This window comes from Balaenoptera acutorostrata, chromosome 18, assembly GCF_949987535.1.
Source record: "Balaenoptera acutorostrata chromosome 18, mBalAcu1.1, whole genome shotgun sequence".
In the NCBI taxonomy this organism is placed as follows: Eukaryota; Metazoa; Chordata; class Mammalia; order Artiodactyla; family Balaenopteridae; genus Balaenoptera; species Balaenoptera acutorostrata.
In genome coordinates, this window is record NC_080081.1 from 78,422,030 (window position 1) to 78,448,365 (window position 26,336).

At 44.5% G+C, this 26,336-nt stretch overlaps 1 protein-coding gene across 1 annotated transcript in view; it reads left to right on the forward strand.

Annotated features, from left to right (window-relative positions):
* MIPEP (mitochondrial intermediate peptidase) overlaps nucleotides 1–26,336 on the forward strand; it is a 155,024-nt gene that overhangs the window by 93,860 nt on the left and 34,828 nt on the right. The window contains exon 16 of the mRNA XM_057532957.1: nucleotides 1,521–1,640. Coding sequence (XP_057388940.1) covers nucleotides 1,521–1,640 — 120 coding nt within the window. The remainder of the gene's footprint in view (nucleotides 1–1,520; nucleotides 1,641–26,336) is intronic.

The following is a 26,336-nucleotide window of genomic DNA, read 5'->3' on the forward strand; positions in this document are numbered from 1 at the left end:
TGAAATATTGGGGTGGCCAGAAAGTTCGTTCAGGTTTTTCTGCAAGATGCTACAGCTTACAGAAAAACCCGAACGAACTTTTTGGCCAACCCAATACACATTTATTTTGCTGTTTTTATCATTTTTTTTAAAAAGGCATTCCATGCTTATATCTTTCGTTTGTGAAAGGCATAACTGAAGGAACAAAACTCTTAAATTCTGATTTGTTTATAGATTGGGGCAAAAAAAACCCATCTCAGTTGAGGTTAGAGTTTTAGAATTTCAATTTCTAATGATTTATTCTGTTAGAAAATGGACATGGATGAGTAATGTGGGCCCCTCTGATTCTCTCTGTGCATTGTTACTCATTACAGAACATAGAATGGAAAGAGCTGTATTTAGTATATGTTTAGGTTGCCAGTTAGAGCAAAGCAATATTTAGGAAATGTCTATATTTTTCCAGTGAAGGTTTAAACTTGACTTTATAATTTAGAACCATAATTCTGTATCTAGATGAAGCCAGAAGTTAGAGGTCATTTAAATTTTTTCTTTTATACAAACTAATCTCACTTCTTTCAAGTCAACAGCTGCACATTCTCTACAAATTCCCATTTTGAATCAGAAAGATATGTATCGGAAACATAATCACATGACAGAATTTTTTCCTTTAAAATAAAACATTTTCTACTTGCTTCAGGTAAAATTCAAACAATGTTAATAAGTAAAATGTTGCAGTGAAAAAGCACTTTACTTTAGGTTTTCTGTGCAAATTTTAGCTTTCAGAGCTTGGTAAATACGCAGCAGGGTTCATGTTTAAACTCCTTCTAATGCTTTACTCTCCTGTCATGTTTCAGTGGCCTCTGTCCTCTCCTTGGAGGGGAGTGAGCCTTCCCTACCAGTCACCTCCTTAAGCCAGGGTCGCCCCGCCCAGCAGCTGCTTCCTCTGTGCCCTGACAGCAGGGCTGGGGGCTGCCTTGGTCCTGGCCTCAGACTCTCTGACAGCTGCTCCTGAATCCTTTGTGACACTCCTGCTTCCTCACCTCACCTCACCCCGCCTTTCACCTCTCATCAACAAACTAGGATTCTCACCCTGTCATTTCTCTCATTTAATTATATCAGGATTCTAGGAAGAAGCCAAACAGTATTTATTAGCTCCAGCGGGTCACAGGTTATAACTTAATTTTTTCATATTTCCAGCTATATATATATATTTCCATATATGTGTGTGTGTGTGTATATATAGTTTTGTGGTCACAAATTTAATTTACTACACTGTACAGAAAGAGTACCTTATAGATAGGGTTCAAAATTCTTTAATATCCTTAATCATGAAGAGGTTGAGAGCTTTCCTTTTCGTCATTAACATGGTCTTAAATGTGGTATGAAGTACAAAATACATCTCAAGCCACATACACTTATGCTTGTGACTGCCCAGCCACGACTTGCAGTTATTATTCTGGTCGACTCGTAACATCTTTGGTCACCTGCATCGTAGATGTACGCATGGTACCCAAACTAAATAGGTGCGTTCTTCCGTCCAGGTCTTTTATGCTGCTCTGGATCAGATCTACCACGGGAAGCATCCCCTGAGGAGCTCGACCACAGACATCCTCAGGGACACCCAGGAGAAGTTCTATGGCTTACCGTACGTCCCAAACACCGTGAGTCTGGCGTTGCGACCCTGTTGTGTGCCACTGAATGGGTGTACGTGTCAAGTGGGCGGGGTGTGAAATCCTCTCCTGGACGTTGAGGTTTCCTGCGGGGCAAGTGCTAGAAACGCCCGACTCACTTACTGCCCCCAGCCGTCCATTTACATGTACTTATTTTCCTCCTGCCAGCAGGGTTTTTCTAGATTCCTAGGGAAAGGCCCTTGGAGTTAGTCTTGTGTTCTTTTTCATTATTTATCTGTGATGAGAAAAACAGCGATGTAAGATGAACGTGATGATCGGTCCCCAGCCGCTCTCACTGCAAAGAGAATCCACACTGATTGAGGACCCGCTGTGTCGGGACCGTGACGGGCGTCATTCGGTGCCGTGACGGGCGTCATTCGGTGCCCTGTCGGGATGGAGAGCAGCACATTGCTACCATTCGCTGAGGACTGGGTGCCAGACTCCGTCCGATTGCTTGGCAAAAACCCTGACTCAGAAGGACCCTATGAATTCGATGCTTACCCGTCATCGGGGTGCATGGGGGGCTTGTGCCAGTTACGTGTCTCGTCTAGGGTCACGTGGGTAGTGAGTGGTGGTGTTGGGATTCCCACCCAACCCTGAAGCCGTGTGTCCTCATCAGCCCGGGTTCCGTGAGGAAGCTGCGTGGTGGGGAAGAGTGCCCCTGGGTCCGGGCATGAGACTGGCGCTTTCCTATCACTCGGGACCTCAGGTCCAAGCGATGGGAACCCGACTCCTAGTGGCTTAAGCAGAAAGGGTGTTTATTGAGCCCCGTGGCTGGAAGGTGAAGGGGTCGGTCTGTTTGGTTGCCGGTTAGCTGGGTTGAGTTAGTTCTTACACAGTATTGTTAGAAATGTTTCTCCTTCTTTCGTCTTTCAGCTCTGTCTTTCTCTGGATTTGTCTTGTTCTCAGGGAGATGGCCCTGACTTGGTGGCATGGTGGCCACCAAAAGGTCCAGCTTAGCCCATCTCATAGAAAGAAAGCTCATTTGAAAACGCTCTGTAAGCTGTAAAATGCCAAATAAATGTGGTTTCATTTGTTACAGTGTTGGATACCAGCATGTGTTGTGCTGAGTTTAAGTTAATCAGTAAACTGTAACTGTCCACTAGATCTTCAGGCCCTAATACTCAAACATGTGGGACTGTTCATCTTTACCAGACAAATAAAGTCACAGGAAATTTCATCTTCATAAGACTCCTTATCAGCAGGGTTTGATTGTCATAGAAGTTGCATCATCTATTTGTGATACATAATGCTAGTCACATTACCTACCTATTTTTGACCATATGTATAAAAAATCTACTGTTCCAGTGCTGTGTACTATTGTGTACTTGAATTATCTATATTAGTGAAAATCTGTAATAATAAGAATAATCTCAGTCTTCATCAGTGGAATCATAATAACAACTGCCTACATTTAGAGAAAAAAGACATTGTTTAAGGGTGTTTCCCAGTTTACGGAGCACTGCCTGATCCACGTGCTTTTGTGCCTGTGTGGTTTTGTGCTCATTTTATATTCTTCTTTGCTTAGCTTTAAAATCAGTGTGACTTGAACTCCACGTGGTTATATCACCGGTGGGTAGTAAAGTCTTGGGAACACCAAAATTAGGAGGAACTGGGATGCTTTCTGAAGCCACTTCAGCTTGGCTGAGTTGCTCGCCCCCAGCTTTCTTTATCTTAAGTCTTATAACAATTGAGCTGTGTCTCTTTTTAGAAGAAAACCCAGGAAATTCCCTGGTGGTCCAGTGGTTAGGATTTGGTGCTTTCACTGCCGTGGCCTGGGTTCAGCCCCTGGTCGGGGAACTGAGATCCTCTAAGCTGTGTGGCATGGCCAAAATAAAAATAAAAACAATGTTAGAAAAATAAAAAAGAAGAGAACTCAGTTTTCCTCACCATGCAGGTTTCTTTTGTGTAGTAATTAAATATACAAAGATGAGGTGACATTGGTACCCAATTCTGCATCAAATATCAGTAAATTATTTTTAATTTAAAAGGAAAGATGTCGTTATTAAGTCCACTATTCTTATTCTGAGGAAGGATGTTGTTATTAAGTCCACTCTCCTTATTCTAACTCCTTTGAGAAAATATAAAGTTTTATCTCTTCACTGGGATTACCTCCCCCATTCATGATCAGTAGCTGTAGCTCTTTGTGTCAATTGTTTTTGGAGGTCTTTAGAAGAAGCATAGCTACATTTAGAGAAAAAAGGCATTCTTTAAAGGCTTGTCTTTTTTTTTTTTTTTTTTTTTTAATGTCTGAGAGTTGGTTTAGATTTGCACAAGTGTTCTGTTCTTCCTGCGTAGCAACTTCTGCCTCTCATCCATTTGTCAGCTCATCATGAGACTCATAACAAACCTTCCCGTAAACATAGAGAATAAGACCAGGGTACTCACTGGAATTCTTCAGTGTAGTATCCATCAGGATAGTAAGACAAGGAGAAGAAAAGATAGAAGCACTGGAAAGGAAGATACAAAACTGTCAGTATTTGCAGATGATTGATTGCTGAGAAAATCCAGGGTGTGTACAGGTAAATTATTAAAATGAATGAGAAGTTAGCAACTTTTCTGGATAAACAATATATAAAAATTTAATCCATCTCTGTTTACCAGCAACAAAGAAAAAAAGTGTAAAGATACCATTAAGGCAAGAAAAAAATATAAGGTGGTGCCTCCCCAAACATCTTTTTAAAAAAGCATATTATGTTTAATTTCCAGATCCTAAATAAATGAACTGAATCATATTTATAGATAGGAAGATTTGATATAAAAACAATATCACTTTTTCTCCAGTTAATCTATACACTTAATGTAATGTGATTCTCCTCGTTTGTTGGCTTGAAGCTAATGAGCTGAGTGTATGATTTTATGTGGAAGCGTGATGGCCAAGGAGCAGCTTTGAAGAACAGTGGCAGGTGGGTGGGCTTGCCCCGTCGGGATTAGTACTCAGAGGAGGCTGTGGGAATTAGGACAGTGTAACGATGCTGCAAGGGCTGCAGGGACAGATGGTGGAGCAGAGCCCAGAACCTGAAAGCTGGCTCAGCACATCTACGGCCTCTTGACCATAAGCTGAATAACACTGCAGGTCTGTGGGCCGAGAACAGATTGGTTTATTTTAAATGGTGCTGTCGCTATCCATCATCCATATGGAAAAGATGAAACTTGGATCTGTCTCATTCTGTGAGAAGTAAAGGTTTAAATTTGTAGAGATGATGGGAGTGTCTTTCTGATAGCTCCTTTCTGTTCCTGCTCAGACTCTCATGTCATACAGACAACACAAAAGACATTAATTGTAAAACAGAAGACTGATACATTCCACTGTATTAAAATCTGAGTCTTCTGTTCATCCAAAAACCAGGTGAAAAACAGTGAAAAGCTACAGACTGGAAGTAGAGGTTTTCAACACATGTAACTGGAAAAGGATTTTCTTCCTTTTTAAATTAATTTTGATTGTGGTACAAAAAACACAGGACATAAAAGGTACCATCTTGAACCATAAACAAGACAAAAAGACAACCCTCAGAATGGGAGAAAATATTTGCAAATGAAGCAACTGACAAAGGATTAATCTCCAAAACATACAAGCAACTCATTCAGCTCAATATGAAAAAAACAAACAACCCAATCCAAAAATGGGCAGAAGACCTAAATAAGACATTTCTCCAAAGAAGATATACAGATTGCCAACAAACACATGAAAGGATGCTCAACATCATTAATCATTAGAGAAATGCAAATCAAAGCTACAATGAGATATCACCTCACACCAGTCAGAATGGCCATCATCAAAAAAATCTACAAACAATAAATGCTGGAGAGGGTGTGGAGAAAAGGGAACCCTCTTGCACTGTTGGTGGGAATGTAAATTGATACAGCCACTATGGAGAACAGTATGGAGGTTCCTTAAAAAACTAAAAATAGAACTACCATACGACCCAGCAATTCCACTACTGGGCATATACCCTGAGAAAACCATAATTCAAAAAGAGTCATGTACCACAATGTTCATTGCAGCTCTATTTACAATAGCCAGGACATGGAAACAACCTAAGTGTCCATCAACAGATGAATGGATAAAGAAGATGTGGCACATATATACAATGGAATATTACTCAGCCATAAAAAGAAACGAAATTCAGTTATTTGTAGTGAGGTGGATGGACCCAGAGTCTGTCATACAGAGTGAAGTAAGTCAGAAAGAGAAAAACAAATACCGTATGCTAACACATATATATGGAATCTTAAAAAAAAAAAAAAAAAAAGGTCATGAAGAACCTAGGGGCAAGACGGGAATAAAGACACAGACCTACTAGAGAATGGACTTGAGGTTATGGGGAGGGGGAAGGGTAAGCTGTGACAAAGTGAGAGAGTGGCATGGACATATATACACTACCAAACGTAAAATAGATAGCTAGTGGGAAGCAGCCGCATAGCACAGGGAGATCAGCTCGGTGCTTTGTGACCACCTAGAGGGGTGGGATAGGGAGAGAGATGCAAGAGGGAAGAGATATGGGGACCTATGTATATGTATAGCTGATTCACTTTGTTATAAAGCAGAAACTAACACACCATTGTAAAGTAATTATACTCCAATAAAGATGTTATAAAAAAAAAAAAAAGTAGGTACAATTTTAGACATTTAGCCAAAAAAAAAAGTACCATCTTGGAAAAGATGGTGCCTTGAATGCACTGCGTAAGATGACCTTGGCGTTCCTTGGTGCATGCGGTGAAGCCGCGTCAGGATGCCATCTCACTCACCCGTCAGGCAACAGAGAAAACCCCGGACAGTGACCAGTGCTGCCCAGGCTGTGGAGTGACAGTCACACGCGGGCGGAGTTGCGTTTGCCGTGACCACTTGGAAATCAGCCGGGTGTCACCTCTTAAAGTTGAGGATGGACCCTGTGACCCAGCAGTTCACCTCCTACATGGAACCCAGAGAAAGTGTTGTCTTAGGTCCTAAGCGTTGAGGATAGGAATATGTACAACAGCACTGTTTGTAAATGGGGGGAAAAGGACAGGGCTTCTGGGAAGAACCCACGCGATTGTGAACAAGAAAATAGATGACTGATTTCGGGCATATTCATTGGCTGGGATACTGTGCAGCAGGGAAATCGCGAAGATGAGCTTGAGAAGCAAAATGTAAAGTAAAAAAAAAATGAGCTTCAGAAGAAATAGATTTTGTACATTTATATAAAGTTCAAAATCATGCAGAACTAAGCAGTGCATTATCATAGATCTCTACATACGTAGTAAAACTATAAAGAAAACGAAGGAATAGTAAGCCCAGAATTGAGGCAGTGCTAATCGCTGGAGCAAGGAAGGGGGGGAGCACAGAAGTCTTAGAAATATTTTATTTCTTAAACTGATTAATAGGCTTGTGGTTGATAAATTGGTCATTCTATAGAATATAGGAATATATGCTTGGTATGTAGAACGTACCTTACATGTTAAGAGGCTGTTTTGGCTGCCGTGTATGGGGTAGAGAGGGGTTGGGGGACCAGCTGGAAAGTTTTTCCCGCGTTGGGACAGCGCTGCTGGCAGCCCTGCCCGGGGCGTGGGGGGTGGGCGTCGGGCGGGTTCGGGGACAGTGTGGAAGGTGGGCAGCCTGGCGGGGCCGGGGCGGGAAGTTGGGTTCAGGGCGACTGCCAGGTTCTAACGTGAGATGGGCAGGAGACTTCTCGAGTCCCCCGAGACCAGAGGAGGGGCAGTTTTCCCCTCTACTCATCTCCAGAGATTGTTTTTCTCCAATGAATCATTTTATTTCCTCAAATTACACAATGAGAAAAGGAGAATATAACTTATACGACAACCTACAGCACATTGAGGCTTTCCAATGCGTTGTACAGCTGGTACAAAGGGTACGCTGGGGTATTAGTTTTCATTTCCAGAGGCAGGCTTCTCCCCCGAAGGATGGGTGAGAAGAGGCGCCTTCGTTTTCATCAGGCCCCCTTGCTGGGCCGTGCCCTCACCTGGGCCAGCATCCCTGGGGGCTGAGCACCCCTCAGGCGCAGCTCGGTGACACTGTGAGGTTAGGTACCAGGAGGAAGAGGCGGCTGGGTGGGCAGAGGAGCGTCAGCCGCTCAGGAGCCCACAGACCCACCTGGAGCTGGTGCTCCCTCAGCCGGGGGGCGGGGGGCGGCCCCCGCGGTGGGAAGGGGTGGCTTCAGTGAAACAGGAAGACAGGAGGGGCGCAGAGGTGACAGGTTTAGTCTGAGGTGAGGATGCTGTTGGATCCATGGTCTGAAGGCCAGGAAGCAGATCCTGGCGGGAGCCGTGTAGATTCGGGCGGCGTTCGCCTACAGAGGGGATGTTGTGCGCTGTGGAGGGGGGCAGCGCCCCCGAGCGGGGGGACCTGCAAGAGGCGGCACACCCGGGTCAGCCGGTGTCGGTGGGGAAGATCTTCTGACTGAAATAGATTTTCCTCAAATACCAGCAAAAACTGTAATTTTAAACGTATTTTCTGTTTCTACCACTACTACAGTACAACGCTGTGCCCTTTTCTATTAATTTAGGGTTACATTGTGCTACGTAGCTTGGACCATCAGTTGTAGGACATTTATCGTGGATGTGTGTTGTGAGTTCCCAAAGAACAGACTGATAGATAAACTTTCATCAGACAACTCACATGTGATCTGAGGGCTTCCCGTCTTGAAACTGCTCAAGTTTTCGAGCAGATTCTTAAGCTGGTGTTGCTTGCCGCTGTCATGATTATATGTGCAAAGGACAGTGGCCACTAGTTGACCAGTTGGGAGTTGGAGTGCCGTCAGGGGTGACCCGGTTGTTTGTCCAGGGTGCTCACCCAGGTCAGTGTTCATTCACGCGCCGCCCCCTGAACCTGGAGGGCTGAGCCCGCAGAGGGGAGGGAGTGGGAGAGGCTGGGGGCAGCCTGGCTGTGTGTGCTTGCCTTGTGGTGTTTCCCTTTGGTTGGTTTTTCAAGAGTCTCAAAAAGAAGAAAGGTAACAAAAACACTCGCCACGAGAGGACATCATTGCTCCCCACAGTTGGGGTGTGCTACCGCTGGAGGTTATTTTCTCTCCTGCTCACTGAAGAACTTCTTTCTTCAAAACATATATGTGAGTGTGTATAGAGATCCATGCAGATACCCGACGTGTGTGCATTCAAGCACATGAAGAATTACAGTTTTATAGCTTTCATCTTGAATGTATATTTCAAAGCTTTTCATAGGAGATGTCACAAGTTCAGTTCATAATAAAATTGTATCAGCTTATTGACTTTATGTGGTGGCAAGCATTAATGAGTTTATTTTAAAAGCTCTAATTTTAGATTAACTGATAAAACACTAAGATAAGGAAATAGTTATCTAGTAAATGATTTCTACTATCTAGATTAAAATGGCAATCAGATGTTTTCTTATTAGTTATTTTTAAAGAAAGCCTGGTGAGAGAAAGCTTTGATCACGTGGGAGCCTTTATATAGAAATCCAAGGTCTGCTTTTGACCTTTGGCTATTCTTTTTTTTTTTTTTTTGACCTTTGGCTATTCTTACCTCACACTTGCTCAGATGTTGGTTCAAAGAATGGCATAAAGGTCTCTTTTTTTCAATGTGTTAAAAAAAAAAAAGAAAAACAACTGTCTATTAAACAGTAGAACTAGACCCCAAGGTGGTTTAAAATTTCATCATTTTCTCTCCAGAGAATTCAACTTAAATTATTTGGTAGAAATTCTCATTTCTCCTATTTAGCTCTTTTTCCCCCTGGGGAAGAAGTTACATTTCCTCCTATTCTTATGCCCTGGCTCTTGTACAAATGAAAAAAGTCTCCTGGGAGGTAAAGGCATGCCCAGGTGGCACAGTTTGGAGTATCTGACGTTGCTAAGCAAATGTTAGATTAAACAAAACAATATTTATTTTTTTCTCTATCTTAAATACAAAGACCATATGGCATATATCTAGAAAAACCTAAGTGGTTAATTGCATGTTAAATTCCTTTCCTCTTCGGCTGCATAAACAACTGAGAAAATATTTACCTTCTCTGTCATGCTAGATTTATTTATGACTTTGTAACTAAAACACAGAAGTGTTATAAATTGAAACTTTAATCTCACAATTGACTCACTTTCTAAAAATTTATATGGTTTCAGTTTGTGGGACAGCTGCAACTCTAGATTTCACTGATTGAAAACATGAGGAAGTTATGTGACTACCCAGTTGTTTTTATAATGTAGTCCTTTGAGCCAAGTCACCGACTTTCATTTTCATCTTGGTTTTCATGAATAGTGTGCTATGCTTTTTTTTTTTTTTTTTGCCTGCAAATTCACATAGAATTCACATAGGCTAGATAAAATGAAATCTAAAAATCCAGGATATTCATTTGTTCTTTACCAGGTAGACTTTGCGTTTTAAATAATACACGTGTGTCTTTTAGATTTGATGCTGTTTACATTTCCAGAAGCTTCCGCCCTAGTGATCGTCTGAGTGAGTCACGTTCTTGTCCATGCTGAGCGTGGGCAGGATGCAGGGAGCTCGGGGCCCAGAGGGCTTGTCCTGGTGTCTTTTTTTAACCTGTGCCCTTGGGACTCCAGGGGCAGCACCAGCCCCCTGTAAGAGGCCTCCGGTTGAGTGATGCTAATCTTACATTTTAAGTATGTTTGAGTCATGCATGCATGTGACCAAAAATCAGACGGCGTGAAAGGGTTTGCAGCTGGTCTCCCTCCCACTCTGGCCCCATCCCCTGGGACACCCTGTGTCATGTTCTCTCACACGCACCTGAAGATGGAACCGGCTCCCACAGACACAGAGATGCGTCTCATCTGCCTCTGCTCCGGGTGGGCCAGCCTCACACGGGGCAGTTAGTGAGGAGCCCTTGTCTTGTGCAGCGAGACCTTTTCTCAGTGCGCCCTGGAAACCCTTCGGGGGTGGGCCTTCCTGCCGCCGTCCTGCGGGTCCTGCACTCTGGCCTCAGGCTGCGGCGCGCCCCCTGCCCGGAACCCCCTTCTCTTCTCCACACTCACCTCCCCGGAAAGGCCGCTTCTCCAGACCCCGTCCTTCCTCTGTCGCACAGTCTCACAGAAAGCAGGTCTGCCCTCCCTATCCTTCACCCCAGGTTCTCATTTCTTGATGTCATTTGACTAATTCCTGTCGTCCCAGTGGGAGTGAAATTCCCGAAGAGCAAGGCCCATTTTCATTTATTCACCGCTTCTCCAGGGCCCCGCACGGTATGCAAGGTACACGCCCAGAAAAATTTTTTTTTTCCAGCAAATATTTATTGAAGATTTTTTTAACCTTTTTATTGGACATAACTTACATACAGTGCACAAATCCTGATGTACGGCTCCATGAATTTTTATATACGTACAGACCTTTGTAACCACCACCCAGGTCAGGAGACCAACATTTCCAGGACCTCAGAAGGCACTGAACCCCTCAGTCGATGCACCTTCCCCACGAGGTAACCCCTCGCTCTGCCTGTTTGAGCCTCGTGCAAGGGCTGTCGTGTGGTTTGTACTCTTGGGTCCTTGGTGACCCAGGTGAGAACAGTCCCGGTAGAGCCGTGGGAGTGAAGGCCCAGTGAGTGCGGGGCAGGAGAGGGCGGAGGGAGGGGACTTGGGGACGCTCTGGTGGTTTCCTGCGAGCGGAGAGGAATGGGGCTTGGAAGGGGCGTGGGGCGGAGAGGCTGTTTCTCTGTTGGATTTCATTTTGGTTTTTAAGGAGAGGAATGACACGCAGAGGCTGGGGGGAAGGATCTGCAGAGACTGACGAGAAACGCTGCCCAAGAGTGACGGGGACGTGGCCGGGGGTGGGTCTTCCACGGACGCGCAGGGTCAGCCTCGCTGGCGCATGCGCAGTCAGGTGCGGGGCACGCGGGAAGGGGCCGGGGCGGGAGGGGCCGTGGTGGACGTTCCCTTCGGGCTGCTTTGTGCTGTGGTTCAGGATGCGGGCGTCAGGGAGTGAGTGGGGACATGGCACTGCTAGCTCCCGAGGCGGCGTTAGGGGCCCGGGGCCCACGGGAGGCAGGCGAGGCCCGCCGGGCCACGGGCACGGCCATGCGGGCTCAGGCGCCGCGCTCTGGCCAGAGCTGTGGTTCTGCCACGTGGGTCCGGCGGCACGGGAGGAGGTGGTGGCCTTGGAGTGGGCTTGCCGGGCAGAGAGAACATGAGTCCCGGGGCTGCGGCCTGTGCGCAGGCGGAGGGCTCAGCGGGTCCCGAGTCCCGGCGGCGTCTGGGAGCGGCTCCTAGAGTGAGGGAAGGGCCGCGGAGGCAGCGATGGCGCAGGCGTAACCGGACGGCGTCCCCCAAGGAGAGGAAGGAGGGAAGGAGTCAGGAGGCCCCGGCGCCGTGAGCTTCCTGTCGCTGCCGTCACAAGTCTCTGCCCATTTAGTGGCTTAAAGCAGCACAGGCGTTTCTCCTCTCACGGTTCTGGAGGTCCTGGCGGTCGGGAGGCCGGAAGGAGCCATGCGCTAAAGTCACCGTGCCGGCAGCCGGCCCCCTCGTGCGCCGGCTGCTCCTGGAGGCCGCACGGCGCCACCTCGCCGCCCTCTCACGTCGCCTCCACCCTTGAGCTGCCTGCTTCCCCCCTGCAGGGACGCGGGCGGTGGCATTCGGGGGCCACTCACGTAACCCGGGGTGCTCCCTCACGGGACGGGCAGCCGCAGGTTCTGAGGCCGGGGGAGGGGCGTTTAAGGACTCGCTGTGCGGTCACTGGCGTCCTCAGAACTGCGACGGGAGCAGCCTTGGCGAGAGCGAATCTGAGGCAGAAGTGAGAGCCCCCGGCAAGGAGTGGCCGCAGCCGCGGGAGCGGGGAGCTGGGCGGCACCGCGAGGAGGGGCGGAGGTCGCGCGGAGAGCCAGGTTCCTGTTGCAGCAGAAGAGTGAAGGGGGCCGTCAAGGGGGCAGGTGCAAATACAGGCAGTTTTGCTCCCGACGAGAGCTCAGTGGAGAGTGGGCGGGAGAGAGGGGAGGGCGCGAAGTGGGACCCACGGAGGGGGGCGTCATGTGGCCTCTGAGCCAACAGGGCGGTGGTGGTGATGGAGCAGGTAACCCTGTGGACACAGCGACCTGTGTGCGCCCGCCCGACTGCTCTGTCCCTACAGTAAATTCCTCAGAGTGGGATTGCTGCTGCACAGTTTATCTCCAGCACACGTGCAAAGTTAAAGTCCAGATAGCGTTCCCTTGACAGTATGATAGGCCACAAATACTGTGACTTATTTTTACTTGTAATTCTTTTATTACCAGTAAAACCAACATCTTCCCCTATGACATTTTTCCATCTGTATGGAAGTTAGGGGGTGAACTACCTGTTTTTGTCATTTTCCCATGTTGTTACTGATTTTTATAGGAATGTTAACCTTTTATCTTTTTTGTTGTAAATATTTCCCACATCTTGTTATTCAGCTTTCAACTTCGTGTGTAATTTTTTTTTTTTTAAACATTCAGAAGGTTTTATTGTCAGTTTGCTTGATGGTGGTGATTGTTGTTTTTAGTTAAATCTATCAGGCTTTTCTCTGAGTTTCCTGTCTCGCTTAAAAATAACTTGCTAGCCTGAGAATATTTAAATTTTTGCCAATATTTTCTTCTAGACTCTTGTGGTTTTATTGTTTACTTTTAAATCTTTGATTATTTAATCTTCTAGTGGTGTAAGGTATGAGATTCGGAACCAGCTTTACTTTTTCTAATTGGTTTTTGAAAACCCACTTTCCCCAGTGATTTGAAAAGGCCTCCTTTATGAGATGCTGAGTTTCGTATACAAGATTTGTGTCTGAGCTTCCGTTTCGGGGCTCCTGCCGAGGCTGGATAATCATTTGTGAAGTTTTTTGTTGATTATCAGTTGGTTTTGTTTTGTTTTTGTTTTTTTTACACAGATGCCTTACTCTGTTATGGATCTGCCTGTTCCTGTCACACCGTTTTATATTTACTGGTCTTCTTCTTAGAAGTGCCTCATACATCTTGTTAAATGTATTCCTGTTGTATGACTTTTTTTTTTCTTTTTTGGCTGTTGTGAATGGGTCTGTTAGTCCCTCTTTCCCACTTCCTCTAGCTGTTTATCATTGGCACATAGAAAGTTATTTACTTTAGTTTGTTGATTTTGTGGCTGGCATTCTTAATGAATGCCTACTGTTTTTGATACATATTCCCTGGATTTTGGAGGTTTTCCAGATACTGCTCTCTCTCTCTAAATATGTATTTACATGTATAGATGAAACCTCACAACATGTATAAATAATGTTTTGCTGCCCCTTTTCAGTATTTCTGTGACCCTGGTGTCCTTCACTGGTCCAGGGGCTTGAACTTTCACAATCGCACCAAGTAATACTAGGGGCGTTGAGCGTCCTGGTTGTGTTCACGGTCTCAGTGGCATATTTCTGGTTGGATCTGTGATTTGAAAGCGAGCCAGCACGTGTGTTTGAGACTGCTCCTGGATCAAGAGTGTGTATTCAGAGTATGAAGGCAGGAGTGAGGCAGTGAGGTGTGGACACAGGCAGGGAGGCTGGAGTTCTTGGGGGTGGGGGGGATGAGCAAGAGAGGCCCCCCCAGGGTGAGGCCACCCCACGTGGTGGGTGTGCAGGCGCGATGCTTGTGTGGACCTCTAGGCTCAGGTGCCCACTCGGGGGCCTCAGATGTTCCTCTGTGACACTGAGCTCTGACCTGTGCCGTTATTGTGGAGAGGGAGTGACATCATGCATGTCAGAAGCACTTAGCCCAGTGCCTGGCACGTAGTGAACACACAACAAATGTTAAGTATCATTGCTGTTCTTATTCTTGTCAGTGTAATACATGATTATTGAAAGGGGGGATTTCAATGATACAAATGGTGTGCGGGAAAGATAATTTCATCGGTTGCATGTAGGATGGCTGAGAGCAGAAGCAAGTTAATACATTAAAGCAGATGGACATCCCTGTGTGTTCGGCATTGTTTGGTCAGGATGTTGAGGCTGATCCTTGCTCCGCAAGGACAGCCGTGGGCCAGGCCACCTGCGTCCCTGGAGTGGTGCGCCCACGGCCAGGTGCTCCAGCACTGTCTCCCCGACCAGGTTATTCATATAGGAGAATAGTTTACCCTGGTGTCGTTTACATCTCGATTTGTAATGTATATAATTAATAATTATGAAAGCAAGCACCCAGCTAGTTGCTTTATTTAATGTACTTTCTCTTCAGGTCCCTAACTAAGTGATGACGTAATCATTCTTTTCACATGTGTGTATTTTTTCAAGTCTCAGGGAAGCTTTGAAATACTTGCTGATTTATGGAGAGTAAAAAGTGAACCAGACTTTCTCAGAACATTTAGAAAAATTCAGACACTTAAAAGCTAAAATCAAACAATATTTGAAATGATTTATACAATTTCAGCAATAACCTTTTTCCACTTAAGCCAGCGTACAGTCTAAACAGCTCTTTCACGCTCAGTCCTTTAAATGAAAGCAGTGGAGGTCTATAAATCAAATGATCGTTTACATTTATCTCATAACACTTTTTCTAACTCGTTTTCCCTCTTAAAACTTAGCATATCCTCCAAAAATTTGAACCAGTCCTATATGGAATTTAAATTAAAGTGAATAAGTAAATACATAAGAAGATCTTGGAGAATAATATCCGGCCACAGCTTAGTTTAGAAAAGCACAGTATCGCGAGAAAGCAGCGTGACAGCAAGTGCTGCTGGGGTCGTTTGAAACGAGGGAACCACTGTAGGTGGTTGGTCTTGGGGTTGAGCGAGTAACCAGCCCCGTCTGTCACTGGGGGAACCACGGCCGCTGGTCCTGGGAGGACCCACAACACTTCGTCCTGATGATTTCTGATAAACTCGTATTTGAAATAGTTTACTCGTAAGTTGCAGGCATCGCTCCCATGTACCTTCCCCCAACTTCCCCGATGGTGATGTCCAGTGCTAGCATGGTACATCGTCCAGTCCAGGAAGCGACGTTGGTACGGTCCTTACTCGGTAACCTGAGTTACTTTCACGTCTGCATTTGCTCATTGTGGTCACTCCTGAAATTGACTGTCGTTCATTTTCCAGGGTGGTACGCCTCAGAACGCTTATAGCTCATGAGCCTAATCTATAACCTACAGCTCCTTCTGTTCAGTTTAGAGGATGACCAGGCTTCATGATCACCCTGGAGACAGGACAGTAGAAGCAGGATCAGGAGAGACTGGCCTGTCATCCGAGAGCCTGCTTTCTAATCACTAGAGTGTCGAGCACTAAATGCAGAGCGCTGCAGAGGGGAGGGGCTCTTTATCTCTTCATCATCTGCTTCCCTGTTGGGGGAAATCCACTATCTTAAGATCACCCATCTTAAGCTTTTTCATCTGTTGTTATATCCTTGGCATCCCTCTTTACTTACAGTAGCACTGATTTTCTTATCAGTGTCCTTGAACTGTTAACTCATTGACTTTCAAGCATTTTGACCAAACCCATAATACAAAATGCGTTACGTTATGGTCCTTTATAGAATGTTTATGTACGTTTAGGTATGTAAAACTGAAGCAAAAGTACCACAGACTAAAAGTTACTCTAACTATGTGCACTGTACTCCAGTATTTTCCCTTTTTTAAAAAATTTTTAAAATGCTCGTTACAACCGGCTGTATTGGTTTCACAAACCACTGTAGAAAATGGTCCCACAGTCTGAAGAACACCATGTTAACTGATCTTGTCCCGTTATTTTGCTTATTCTACCCTTCTTTCCCAAATCAACCAGAAGACCGTTTCAGCGAGAGATGCTTTACAACTAAGTCATTTAGAAATAAACTACGACTCCCATTTGATCCCAGCCCTGCCGTTTCTCCTCATGTGGTACTTCATTTGACAGACATTGTCTTTTAGGAAAGATATGTGTGTGTATAAGATAGTGTGAAAAATGACCTGACGCAGTCTGGGATGCTCTGTTGTAGAGCGGGGAGTGCTCGGGTTTGCCTCAGGGAGTACGAAATAACCTCTTACCTGGGCTTTTCACTTCTCATTCAGAGTCTGCCCCAGCTGAAGCCACGGTAGGAGGAGGGGAAGAGGGACAAGTGATGTGTGACAGGAGGAGGGTAGAGAATGTGTTGGTCTGGGGTTGTTGACAGTAGGGGGCTCTGTGTGGGAGGAGGGGCAGCGTTCAGGGTTGAAAATCAGACGAGGATCCGGTAGTCAAGAGTCTTCATGTTACGTCTGCACAGAGGCTTTTATGTGCCCCTGGATGGCACAGGGAGGCCTGAGAGGAGAGGTCTGAACTTTGTGAGCGGAGCAGGGATGTGAGCAGATATAAACAGAAGGGAAAAGTTAGGGTTTCAATACAGAGGATGAAGTGGAGGGTACAGAGACTGAAGGCAGGGAGAAAAGAATCTATCCAAGTAACAGAGAAAACAAATATAAAAATGTAGTGAATTTACCATATACTTAGACACATCCATTTTTATTTGTAAAAATGATCTACTTGATCATCTTGATAATATTTCATTCTCTCCTGTCTCAGCAATGCATTCACAAAATCTTTTTACAAAATATATTTTTATCCAGCATTTCAGTTGTTTCATTCAGGAGGGTTATTCAAAATACCATGTTCATCGTGCAGCAAAACTGAGGTCCCTCCGTCCAGTTTCTCTTTCTTTCCTTCAGGTCTTCCTATTATGCTTTTGTTTAATGTTATATTGGGAGATTGCCTTCATTTTTTTTTCTTCCTACTGTTTTTGGCTTGGTTGGTTTTAGTTTTGATTTTCATGATTATATTTTTATTGCCAGTAGCTGATGCTTCTTCTTTCTTTTTCATAGCATCTTGATCTTGTTTAATGAATGCAACTTTTTTGGTTACAAAAATAAATGCACATAGATCCTGCCCTAAAGCTCTTACAATCCAGGCAAGAGATGATGAGTTTCTAAATCTGGGCATTGACAGTAGGTATGTATATAAGGGAAACATATAAGAAATGTATTGAGATAAAATTGTCAGGACTTGAGGATTGATCAGTACCTGGGGATAAGGAATCAAGGGTCAGTGCTGATTCTCAATCTGATAAAGAGCATCTAGGAAAAACCCACAGCTAACATTCTACTCAGTGGTCAAAGACTGAAAGCTTTCGCCTAAGATAGGAGTAAGACAACACTGTCTGCCTTCTTTTCAATATTGTATTATAGGTTTTAACCAGAGCAATTAGGCAAGAAAAAGAAATAAAAGACATTCAGACTGGAAAGGAGGAAGTAAAATTATCTCTATTGTGAGTGACATGGTCTTGTACATAGAAAATCCAAAGAAATTCACAAAAATCTATTAGAGCTAAAAAACAGGTTCAGTAACATTATAGGATATAAGATCAATAACAAGAATCAGTTGTATTTCTGTACTCCAGCAATAAAACCCCCAAAATTAAGAAAACAGTTCAATTTACAATAGCATCAAAAATAAATTGATGTTTAGGAGTAAATTTAACAAAAATGTTTAACACTTGTATACTGAAAACCATAAAATATCATTGAAAGAAATTAAAGAAGACCCAAATAAATGAAAAGATGTCTTGCACTCATGGATTAGAAGACATATCGGTTAAGATGGTAACACTCTCCCAATTGACCTGCAGATTCAATACAATCACTATTGAAATCTCAGCTGCCTTTTTTGCAGAAACTGACAAGCTGATTATAAGATTCATATGGAAATGCAGGGGACCCAGAGTAGCCAAAACGGTCCTGAAAAAGAAGAGAAAAATGGGAGGACTCACATTTCCTAATTTCAAAACTTACTACAAAGCAGTAGTAATCAGGACTGGAATTTCAAGAGTGAAGCCACCAAAATGGTCACGTGGGAGATCCCAGTCTCAGTCCCCCATGGAGACCAACAGTTAGCTCTCCATGAGTGAAAACGTCTAAGAAATTTTAGAAACAGTGAAATAAAAGCCTTAGAACAACCTCACAAGACGAGAAGGGGGCAGCTGCACGTTGCTGCATCCTGCCAGCCCCACTCGACGTCCGAAGGGAGCTTCCCCGCCGGACAGCGTGCACCTCACTGGGAAAGGAGGGGAGGGGAGGTGACCAGCCTCCTCAGCCTTTCAGACGCGTGCAAAGGTCCACTTCAGTTTCACCCACCCCAGACCAGCAAAGGTGAGATGTACAGAGATGGCGAGGAACCAGGAAGAGAAGCTGGGGCCGCCAACAGCAGCTGTGTCACAGGAGTGATGGCGGATCACAGACCTGCTCTGCAGACAAACCCAGCACGTTCTGCCACCAAAGAAACCAATGGGCAGCACAGCACAGACCCCTGTAGGTTTCGCCAGTGTTCTCCCAGAGGTACACATGTGCCCTGACACCTGAGTCCCTCTACTTCCTCTCTGACCCCTCCTGGTGGAGCCTGGGAACTGCACCTCAGGCCTCTGCAGCTACGTGAGTGCAAGACGCCAGCCTAGATCCCTGGGGCTGACCTCCACTGCCATGCATGCCTCAGGGCTCAGTAACTGACCCCAAAGAAATGGAGATCCAGGAACTGTCCAACAGAGAACTCAAAATAATTGTAATGATACTCAGAGAACTAAAAGAGAGCACAGAATAACAATTTAATGATATAGAGGAAAACAACACAAGAGCAAAATGGAAAGTTCAACAAAGAACGTAACTGGAGAATTCAATAGAGAGCTTCAACAGCAGACTTGACCAAGTGGGAGAAAGAATCAACAGAAGACAGATCAATCGAAATTATCCAGTCAGAGGACCAAAAAGTAAAAACAATAAAAAGGACTGAAGAAATCCTACAGACTTAATGGGACACCATCAAGAGAAGTAATGTAGTTATCATTGGAGTCCCTGAAGGAGAAGAGAGGGAGAGATGGGGTAGAAAGCTTATTTAAAGAACTAATGGCTGAGAACTTCCCAATCCTGGGGAGTGATCTGGATATCCCAAGTTCATGAAGCTAATAGGCCACCCTGAAATTTCAATCCAAAACAATCTTCTCCAAGATACATAATAATAAAACTGTCTAAAATCAAAGACAAAAGAATTTTTAAAGCTACAAGAGAAAAAATTCTTTCATACACAGAAATCAACCCTGTAAGGCTATCAGCAGTCTTCTCAATAGAGACCTTATAGGCAAGGAGAGAATGGGATGAATATTCCAAGTGCTAAAAGAAACTGCCAACTAAGAATACTTTGCCCAGCAAAGTTGTCCTTCAGAAATGAAGGTGAGATGAAGACTTTCCCTAATAAACAAGAGCTGAAGGAATTCATCACCACTAAATCTGCCTTGCATCACTAAACCTGAAAGGAATTCTTCAAGCTGAAATGAAATAAGGCTAATTAGTAACATAAAAACATACAACATATTGGTAAAGACAAGCATGTGATCAGGTTCAGAATACTCAATATTGCAACATGGTGTTAACTCGAGTATAAAGGTTAGAAGACAGAAGTATTAAAAATAGCTGTTGCTATAGTAATTTGTTAATAGATACACTATATAAAAAGATGTAAATTCTGACATCAAAAACATATAAGAAAAGGAGTAAAAGAAGGGTAAATGTTTTTATGTGATCAAAGTTAAATTGTTCTCAGTGTAAAATAGACAGTTATATCTATAACATGTTTTATGTAAACCTTATGGTAACCATAAAGCATAAACCTACAGTAGATTCAGAAAAGATAAAGAGAAGGAAATCAAAGCATACCGCTGTGGAAAATCATCAAGTTACAAAGGAAGTTAATCAGAAAAGGAAGAAGGAAACTACAAGTGAGCCAGAAAAACAATAAGATGGCATGAAAAACTCCTTACCAATCAATAATTACTCTAAATGTAAATGGACTGAATGCTCCAATCAAAAGGCATAGAGTGTCTAGAGGATTAAAAAAATAAAACCCAACAATAAGCTGCCTACAAAAGACTCACTTCAGCTTTAAGGACACAGACTCAAAGTGAAGGTATGGGAAAAGACGTTCATTCAAATGGAAAACAAGAGAGCATGGGTAGCTATACTTACGTCACACGGAAGAGACTTTGAGCCAAAAATGGTAACAAGAGACAAGGTTATTACATAATGATAAAGCAGTCAATTCATCAAGAAAATATAACAGTCATAAATATATATGCACCTAACATCAGAGCACCTAACTATATTAAACAGATACTAACAGATCTGAAGGAAGAAATAGACAACCTTATAATAGGGGACTTCAGTATCCCACTTTCAGCAATGGATAGATCATTCAGACACAAAATCAACAGGAAAACGCTGGACTTGAGCCATGTTTTATACAGATGGACCTGACATACACAGAACATTTCATTGAACAGCAGCAAGATATGCATTCTTCTCAAGTGCACGTGCAACATTCTCCAGCATAGACGATATGATAGGTCACAAAACAAGTCTTAGCAAATATAAGAAGACTGAAATCATACCAGCTATCTTTTCTGACCAAAATGCCATAAAACTAGAAATCAGTAACAGGAGGAAAGCTGGAAATTGCACAGATATGTGGAAATTAAACAACATACTCCTGGAAAACCAACAGGTCAAAGAAATCAAAAGAAAAAATTTAAAATATCTTGAAACAAAAATGGAAGCAAAACATATCAAAACTTATGGGATGCTGCAAAAGTGGTTCTAAGTGGGAAGGTTATAGCCATAAACACCTACATTTAAGAAAAAAGAAATACCTCAAATAAACAACCTGACTATAAACCTCAAGGAACTAGAAAAAGAAGAACAAAAAAAAGAAAACAAAATTAAACTCAGAGTTAGCAGAAGAAAGGAATAACAAAGATGAGAGAGAAATAAATGAAATGGAGACTAAAAAGACAGTAGAAAAGATCAATGAAACTAAGAGCTGGTTTTTTGAAAAGAAAAACAAAATAGACAACTGTTAGCTACACTTAACCAAGAAAAAGCAAGAACTCAAATAATATTACAAATGAAAGAGGAGACATTACAATTGATAATACAAAAATACAAAGGATCATAAGAAGACTATGAACAATTACGCACAGATTGGACCACCCAGAAGAAATGGATAAATTCCTAGGAACATACAACCTATCAAAATCGAATCATGAAGAAATAGGAAATCTGAACAGACCAGCTACTAGTTAGTAAGGTGATTGAATCAGGCATCAAAACTCTCCCAACAAACAAAAGCTTAGGACCAGATGGCTTCACTGTGAATTCTACCAAACATTTAAAGAAAAAAATACCAATCCTCCTCAAACTCTTACAAAAAACAGAGAAGAAGGGAACACTTTGCAAATTAATTTTACAAGACCAGCATTACTCTGATGCCAAAGCCAGACAAGGACACAAGGAAGGAAAATTAGACACCAGTGTTCCTGATGAACATAGATGCAAAAATCCTCAACAAAATATTAACAAACCAAATTCAACAGTACATTAAAAGGACCACACACCATGATCAAGTGGAATTTATTCCAGGGATGCAAGGATGATTTAATGTCTGCAAATCAATCAGTGTAATCACCATATTAACACAATGAAGGATAAAAATTACATGATCATCTCAATAGGTTTGCTGATTTGTGACCTTGGATAAGGCAGTGGTTTCTTAGATTTGACAGCTAAAGCACAAACAACCAAAAAAACCAAAAAGATAATTTGGAATCATCAAAATTTAAAAATTTGTACTCAAAGGACAGCATCAGGAAAGGGAAACGACAGCTCAGAATGGGACAATAGATATCTGATGGGTATTAATCTCCAGAATACATAAAGAAGCAAAGGATTTCAATAGACATTTCTCCAAAGAGGATACACAGATGGCCAATGAGCACAGGAAAAGATGCTCAACAACATCAGTCCTTAAGGAAGTGCAAATCAAAACCACAATGAGATTTACCACTTTTTGCCCACTGGGATGGATATAACAACAAGAGCCAATAACAAGTGTTGGCAAGGATGTAGAGAAACTGGAGCCTTAGTACGCCTCTGGTGGGGATGCAAAGTGGTGCAGCAGGTTTGGAAAACAGTTTGGCCGGTGCTCAAAGTTAACAGAGTTTCCGTATGACCCAGCAATTCCACTCCTAGGTATATACTCAGTAGAAATGAAAACGTATGTCTATCCCCAAATTTGTACACTAATGTTAACAGCAGCTTTATTCATAATAGCCAAAAAGTGGAAGCAAACCAAATGTACTTTAGTCGACGTTTGGATGAACGGACATACAGATACTGTATATCCATGCAGTGGAATATTATTCTGCCATAAAAGGGAATGAAGTACTGGCACATAGTACAACGTAGACGACTCTTGAAAACAGTATGCTAAGTGAAAGAGGCCAAACACAAAGTGCCAGTTACTGTATGACTCCATTTATATGAAATATTCAGAATAGGCAAATCCACAGAGACAGAAAGTAGAACGTGGTTGTCAGGGGCTGGGGAAGGAGTGCAGAGTGAGTGCTGGTGGGTAAGGGGTTTCTTTGGGGGATGATGAAAATTTGATAGTGGTCATGGTTGCACAACTTTGTGAATATACTAAAAATAACTTTAAAAATTAAATTTTATGGTGTGTGAATTTTATCTGAATTTTTAATTTTTTTTTAGAAATTTATTTTTTTGCTGTGTTGGGTCTTCATTTCTGTGCGAGGGCTTTCTCTAGTTGCAGCGTGCGGGGGCCACTCTTCATCGCGGTGCGCGGGCCTCTCATTATCGCGGCCTCTCCTGTTGCAGAGCACAGGATCCAGACGCGCAGGCTCACTAGTTGTGGCTCATGGGCCTAGTTGCTCCGCGGCATGTGGGATCTTCCCAGACCAGGGCTCGAACCCGTGTCCCCTGCATTGGCAGGCAGATTCTTAACCACTGCACCACCAGGGAAGCCCTATCTGAATTTTTAAACAGAGTGAATGCCGGCAGCCGCTGGGGAGCAGGGCAGGGCTGTGATGGGGGACACTTGGTGGGCTGTGCTCCTTCCCACGAGGACGTTGAACTGCTAGGCCAGCTGGAGGTCAGGTAGCGCAGAAGGTGTGCTGGCTGTTGTGACGTGGAGTGAGACTTAGTACCCTAGAGATTTGGAAGGAAGTAAAAGGCCATCAGTCCATTTCAGCCTTAAACAAGCCACTGCTCCCAGCTGACCCTTTGGAAGATCCCACCTTGAACTTTCAAACTCAGGAGATATGAGAAGAAAGCCTACCCGTAGCACCTATTATTATAGCATTGTGAAGTAATGCTAGTTGATAGTATTTTTATATGAAAGTTGTAATAATACTTAGGTGTTGATTCTTTTTATCCAACACTTGTTTTGAGTTACAGTAGTGTGCACTGTTGGGCATTACCCAGGTTTTCCATATGTTTCAACCACAAATATAGCAGGGTTTTTGGGGGGTTTTTTTTTTGGTAAGAAATTGCTAAAAGCTGTTACATCAGGAATTTTGGACATTCTTCAGACGAGATAATCGGGGAGGACTGATGACATGTTGATTGAAAGCAGGCAGCCCTGGTAATTTCAGTGGATCAGTCACGAACTTTATTTCTGTCAGTTACTCTGTACAAAATACAGGTAGTGACACGACCTGCAGATGACATGGCATCGTGAGCCCCGGGCTGCACTTCTGTGCTGCCACTCAAGGAACTTCTGGCAGGGGCCCAGGGCCTGCCTCACACGCGGGGCAGGGGCTGCATGCTCTGGGCGGGGGGTGTTCTTACCTCTGTAACTCAGTCTCATCTCAGCAGGGGCATCACCCTTAGTGAGACGTACTTCTTCACTGCACACGTCTACTGTTTGTATTAACACATCGTAGGCACACACATGAAAGTTAACAGCAGGCATACTTTTAATGTGATGCAGAGGGATCTTTCACCATGCGAGTTAGGAAATGAGTTTGCTAAGTAGCAGTTATTCCAACCAAGGCAGTTGGGTACATATCTTTTGTTTTGTCACTTCAGAAATTGACTGCGTGTGTGTGTATAGTCAGTACATTATTTTTTTTTTACCTCTTTGTTGACATCTTAATAATTTCAGGGATTATTGAAACTAGTTAATTACAGAAAGAGAATTTGGACTTAACAGATGTCAGTTACGTCCAAATTACAGCAGTTTGGTTCTAATTTTCCTACCTTTTTACCCGCTTTCTGTGACTGTCTCTTGAGGACACCGTGCTGGTCACAGTGTTGTCCCCGACCGCAGAGGATCAGGTCTGTGGCTGATAAATGGAGGCCGCGCCAGGCCGGCACAGTGCGGGCCTCTTCCCTGCTTGCCCTCGTGTAATCCGCACGGCGGCCCTGCCAGGCGGGCGCAGTCACGGTGAGGGTCTGGGAGCCTCACAGTGATCAGTGCCAGGCCGGGTGGCCCTTGTGTAGTGTCCGCCCCCCCCCCCCCCCGGCCGCAGTGTGGCCATGTGGGCAGCATCCGTGAAGGCTCCCCCGTGTGGAGAGGTGGACGACTTTGGAGCCATCACACCAAAGCTCCCCACCCCAGGTGGGGAGCGCGAGCACGTGCGCACCTGTGGCTAAGGTGCCGGCCGCCGCTGCCGGTGCAGACGCCAAGGGCTCCAGGAGGTCCGGGAAGGAGGAACGGCCTCTCCAGTTTTCTCTCTGGAGACTTTAAGGGCACGATAAAACTCCTTTGGAACTGGGAGAGTATTTTGAAAATACGAAGCAAGTGTGTTTTCATTCCCCCATCTGTAGATCACCTTCCCCAGCCCGTCCACAAGGATGATCCGGGTGCTGACCAGAGAATAGAGGGGAGAGGGCCACCGTGCTGGGGGCAGCGGCCCTGAGCCCAGAACTCTAGTCTGACACCGGGGACACACCGCGCCAGGGCCCCAACCAGCAAGAGAGGAGGGAGCTGGCAGCACAGCCTTCCCGCTGCCGTGAGGACGAGGCGGGCTGGGGGGAGACCTCGCGTGTCCCCCACCGTCGGCAGTGCCCCTTCATCACCTCTGGAGATGGCCTTGTGGTGCAGTGTCACCGGAATGGAAACGGAGGGAAGTAGGGAGGGCGCCGCACAGGTTCCTGACTGCTGGCATGCAGGGTGAGGAGGGGAAGCCAGGGCTCCAAGGGAAGCTCCCGGGTCCCTGGCCTGTTTGCTGCAGGAAGGTGCTGAGCCCTAGTCGACATCAGACGGTTCCAGGTGTCCTCCCCTCTTTGTACCTCAGCTTGATCTCACAGGAGAGGGGGCTGCCAGCCTGTAGGTTGGAGACAATAGTTACACATCTCTGAGGGTCCCTGGGAGGGGGGAAGGCGGAGCTGCAGGAGCCTCTGCTCCCACCGGTTCGATGCCGGCCCCGCCTCCGGGGTGCGGAGGCCAGGGCTGCACCCCTGCTCTTGGCTCGTCTCCCCGCCGAGGAGTTCCTGTTCTGTGCTTCCTTCTTCGTGCGCGAGCAGAAAGTCCCGTAGTCTACGAAGGACACGCCCATCTTTTCCAGTTGGCCTCCACGGTGGCCCCACCGCCTTTGTTGAACTGCGTGGTCATGAAGACAAGTAGCAGAGTCCCTCTTCTTGTTTGTTTTTTTAATGTATGTATTATTAAGCCATTCTGACAGGTGTCACGTGATATCTCATTGTGGTTTTGATTTGCATTTCCGTAATGATTAGCGATGTTGAGAATCTTTTCGTGTACTTGTTGGCCATTTGTTTGTCTCCTTTGGAAGAAAATGTCTTCAGATCCTCTGGCCCTGTATTAAGCAGATTGTTTGTTTTCTGTTGAGTTGTATGGATTCTTTACATATTTTAGATATTATATAATATTATATATCACTTGTTATATGATTTGCAAATATTTTCTCCCATTCCACAGGTTGCCTTTTCATTTTGTTGATGGTTTCCTTTGCTTTACAGAAGCA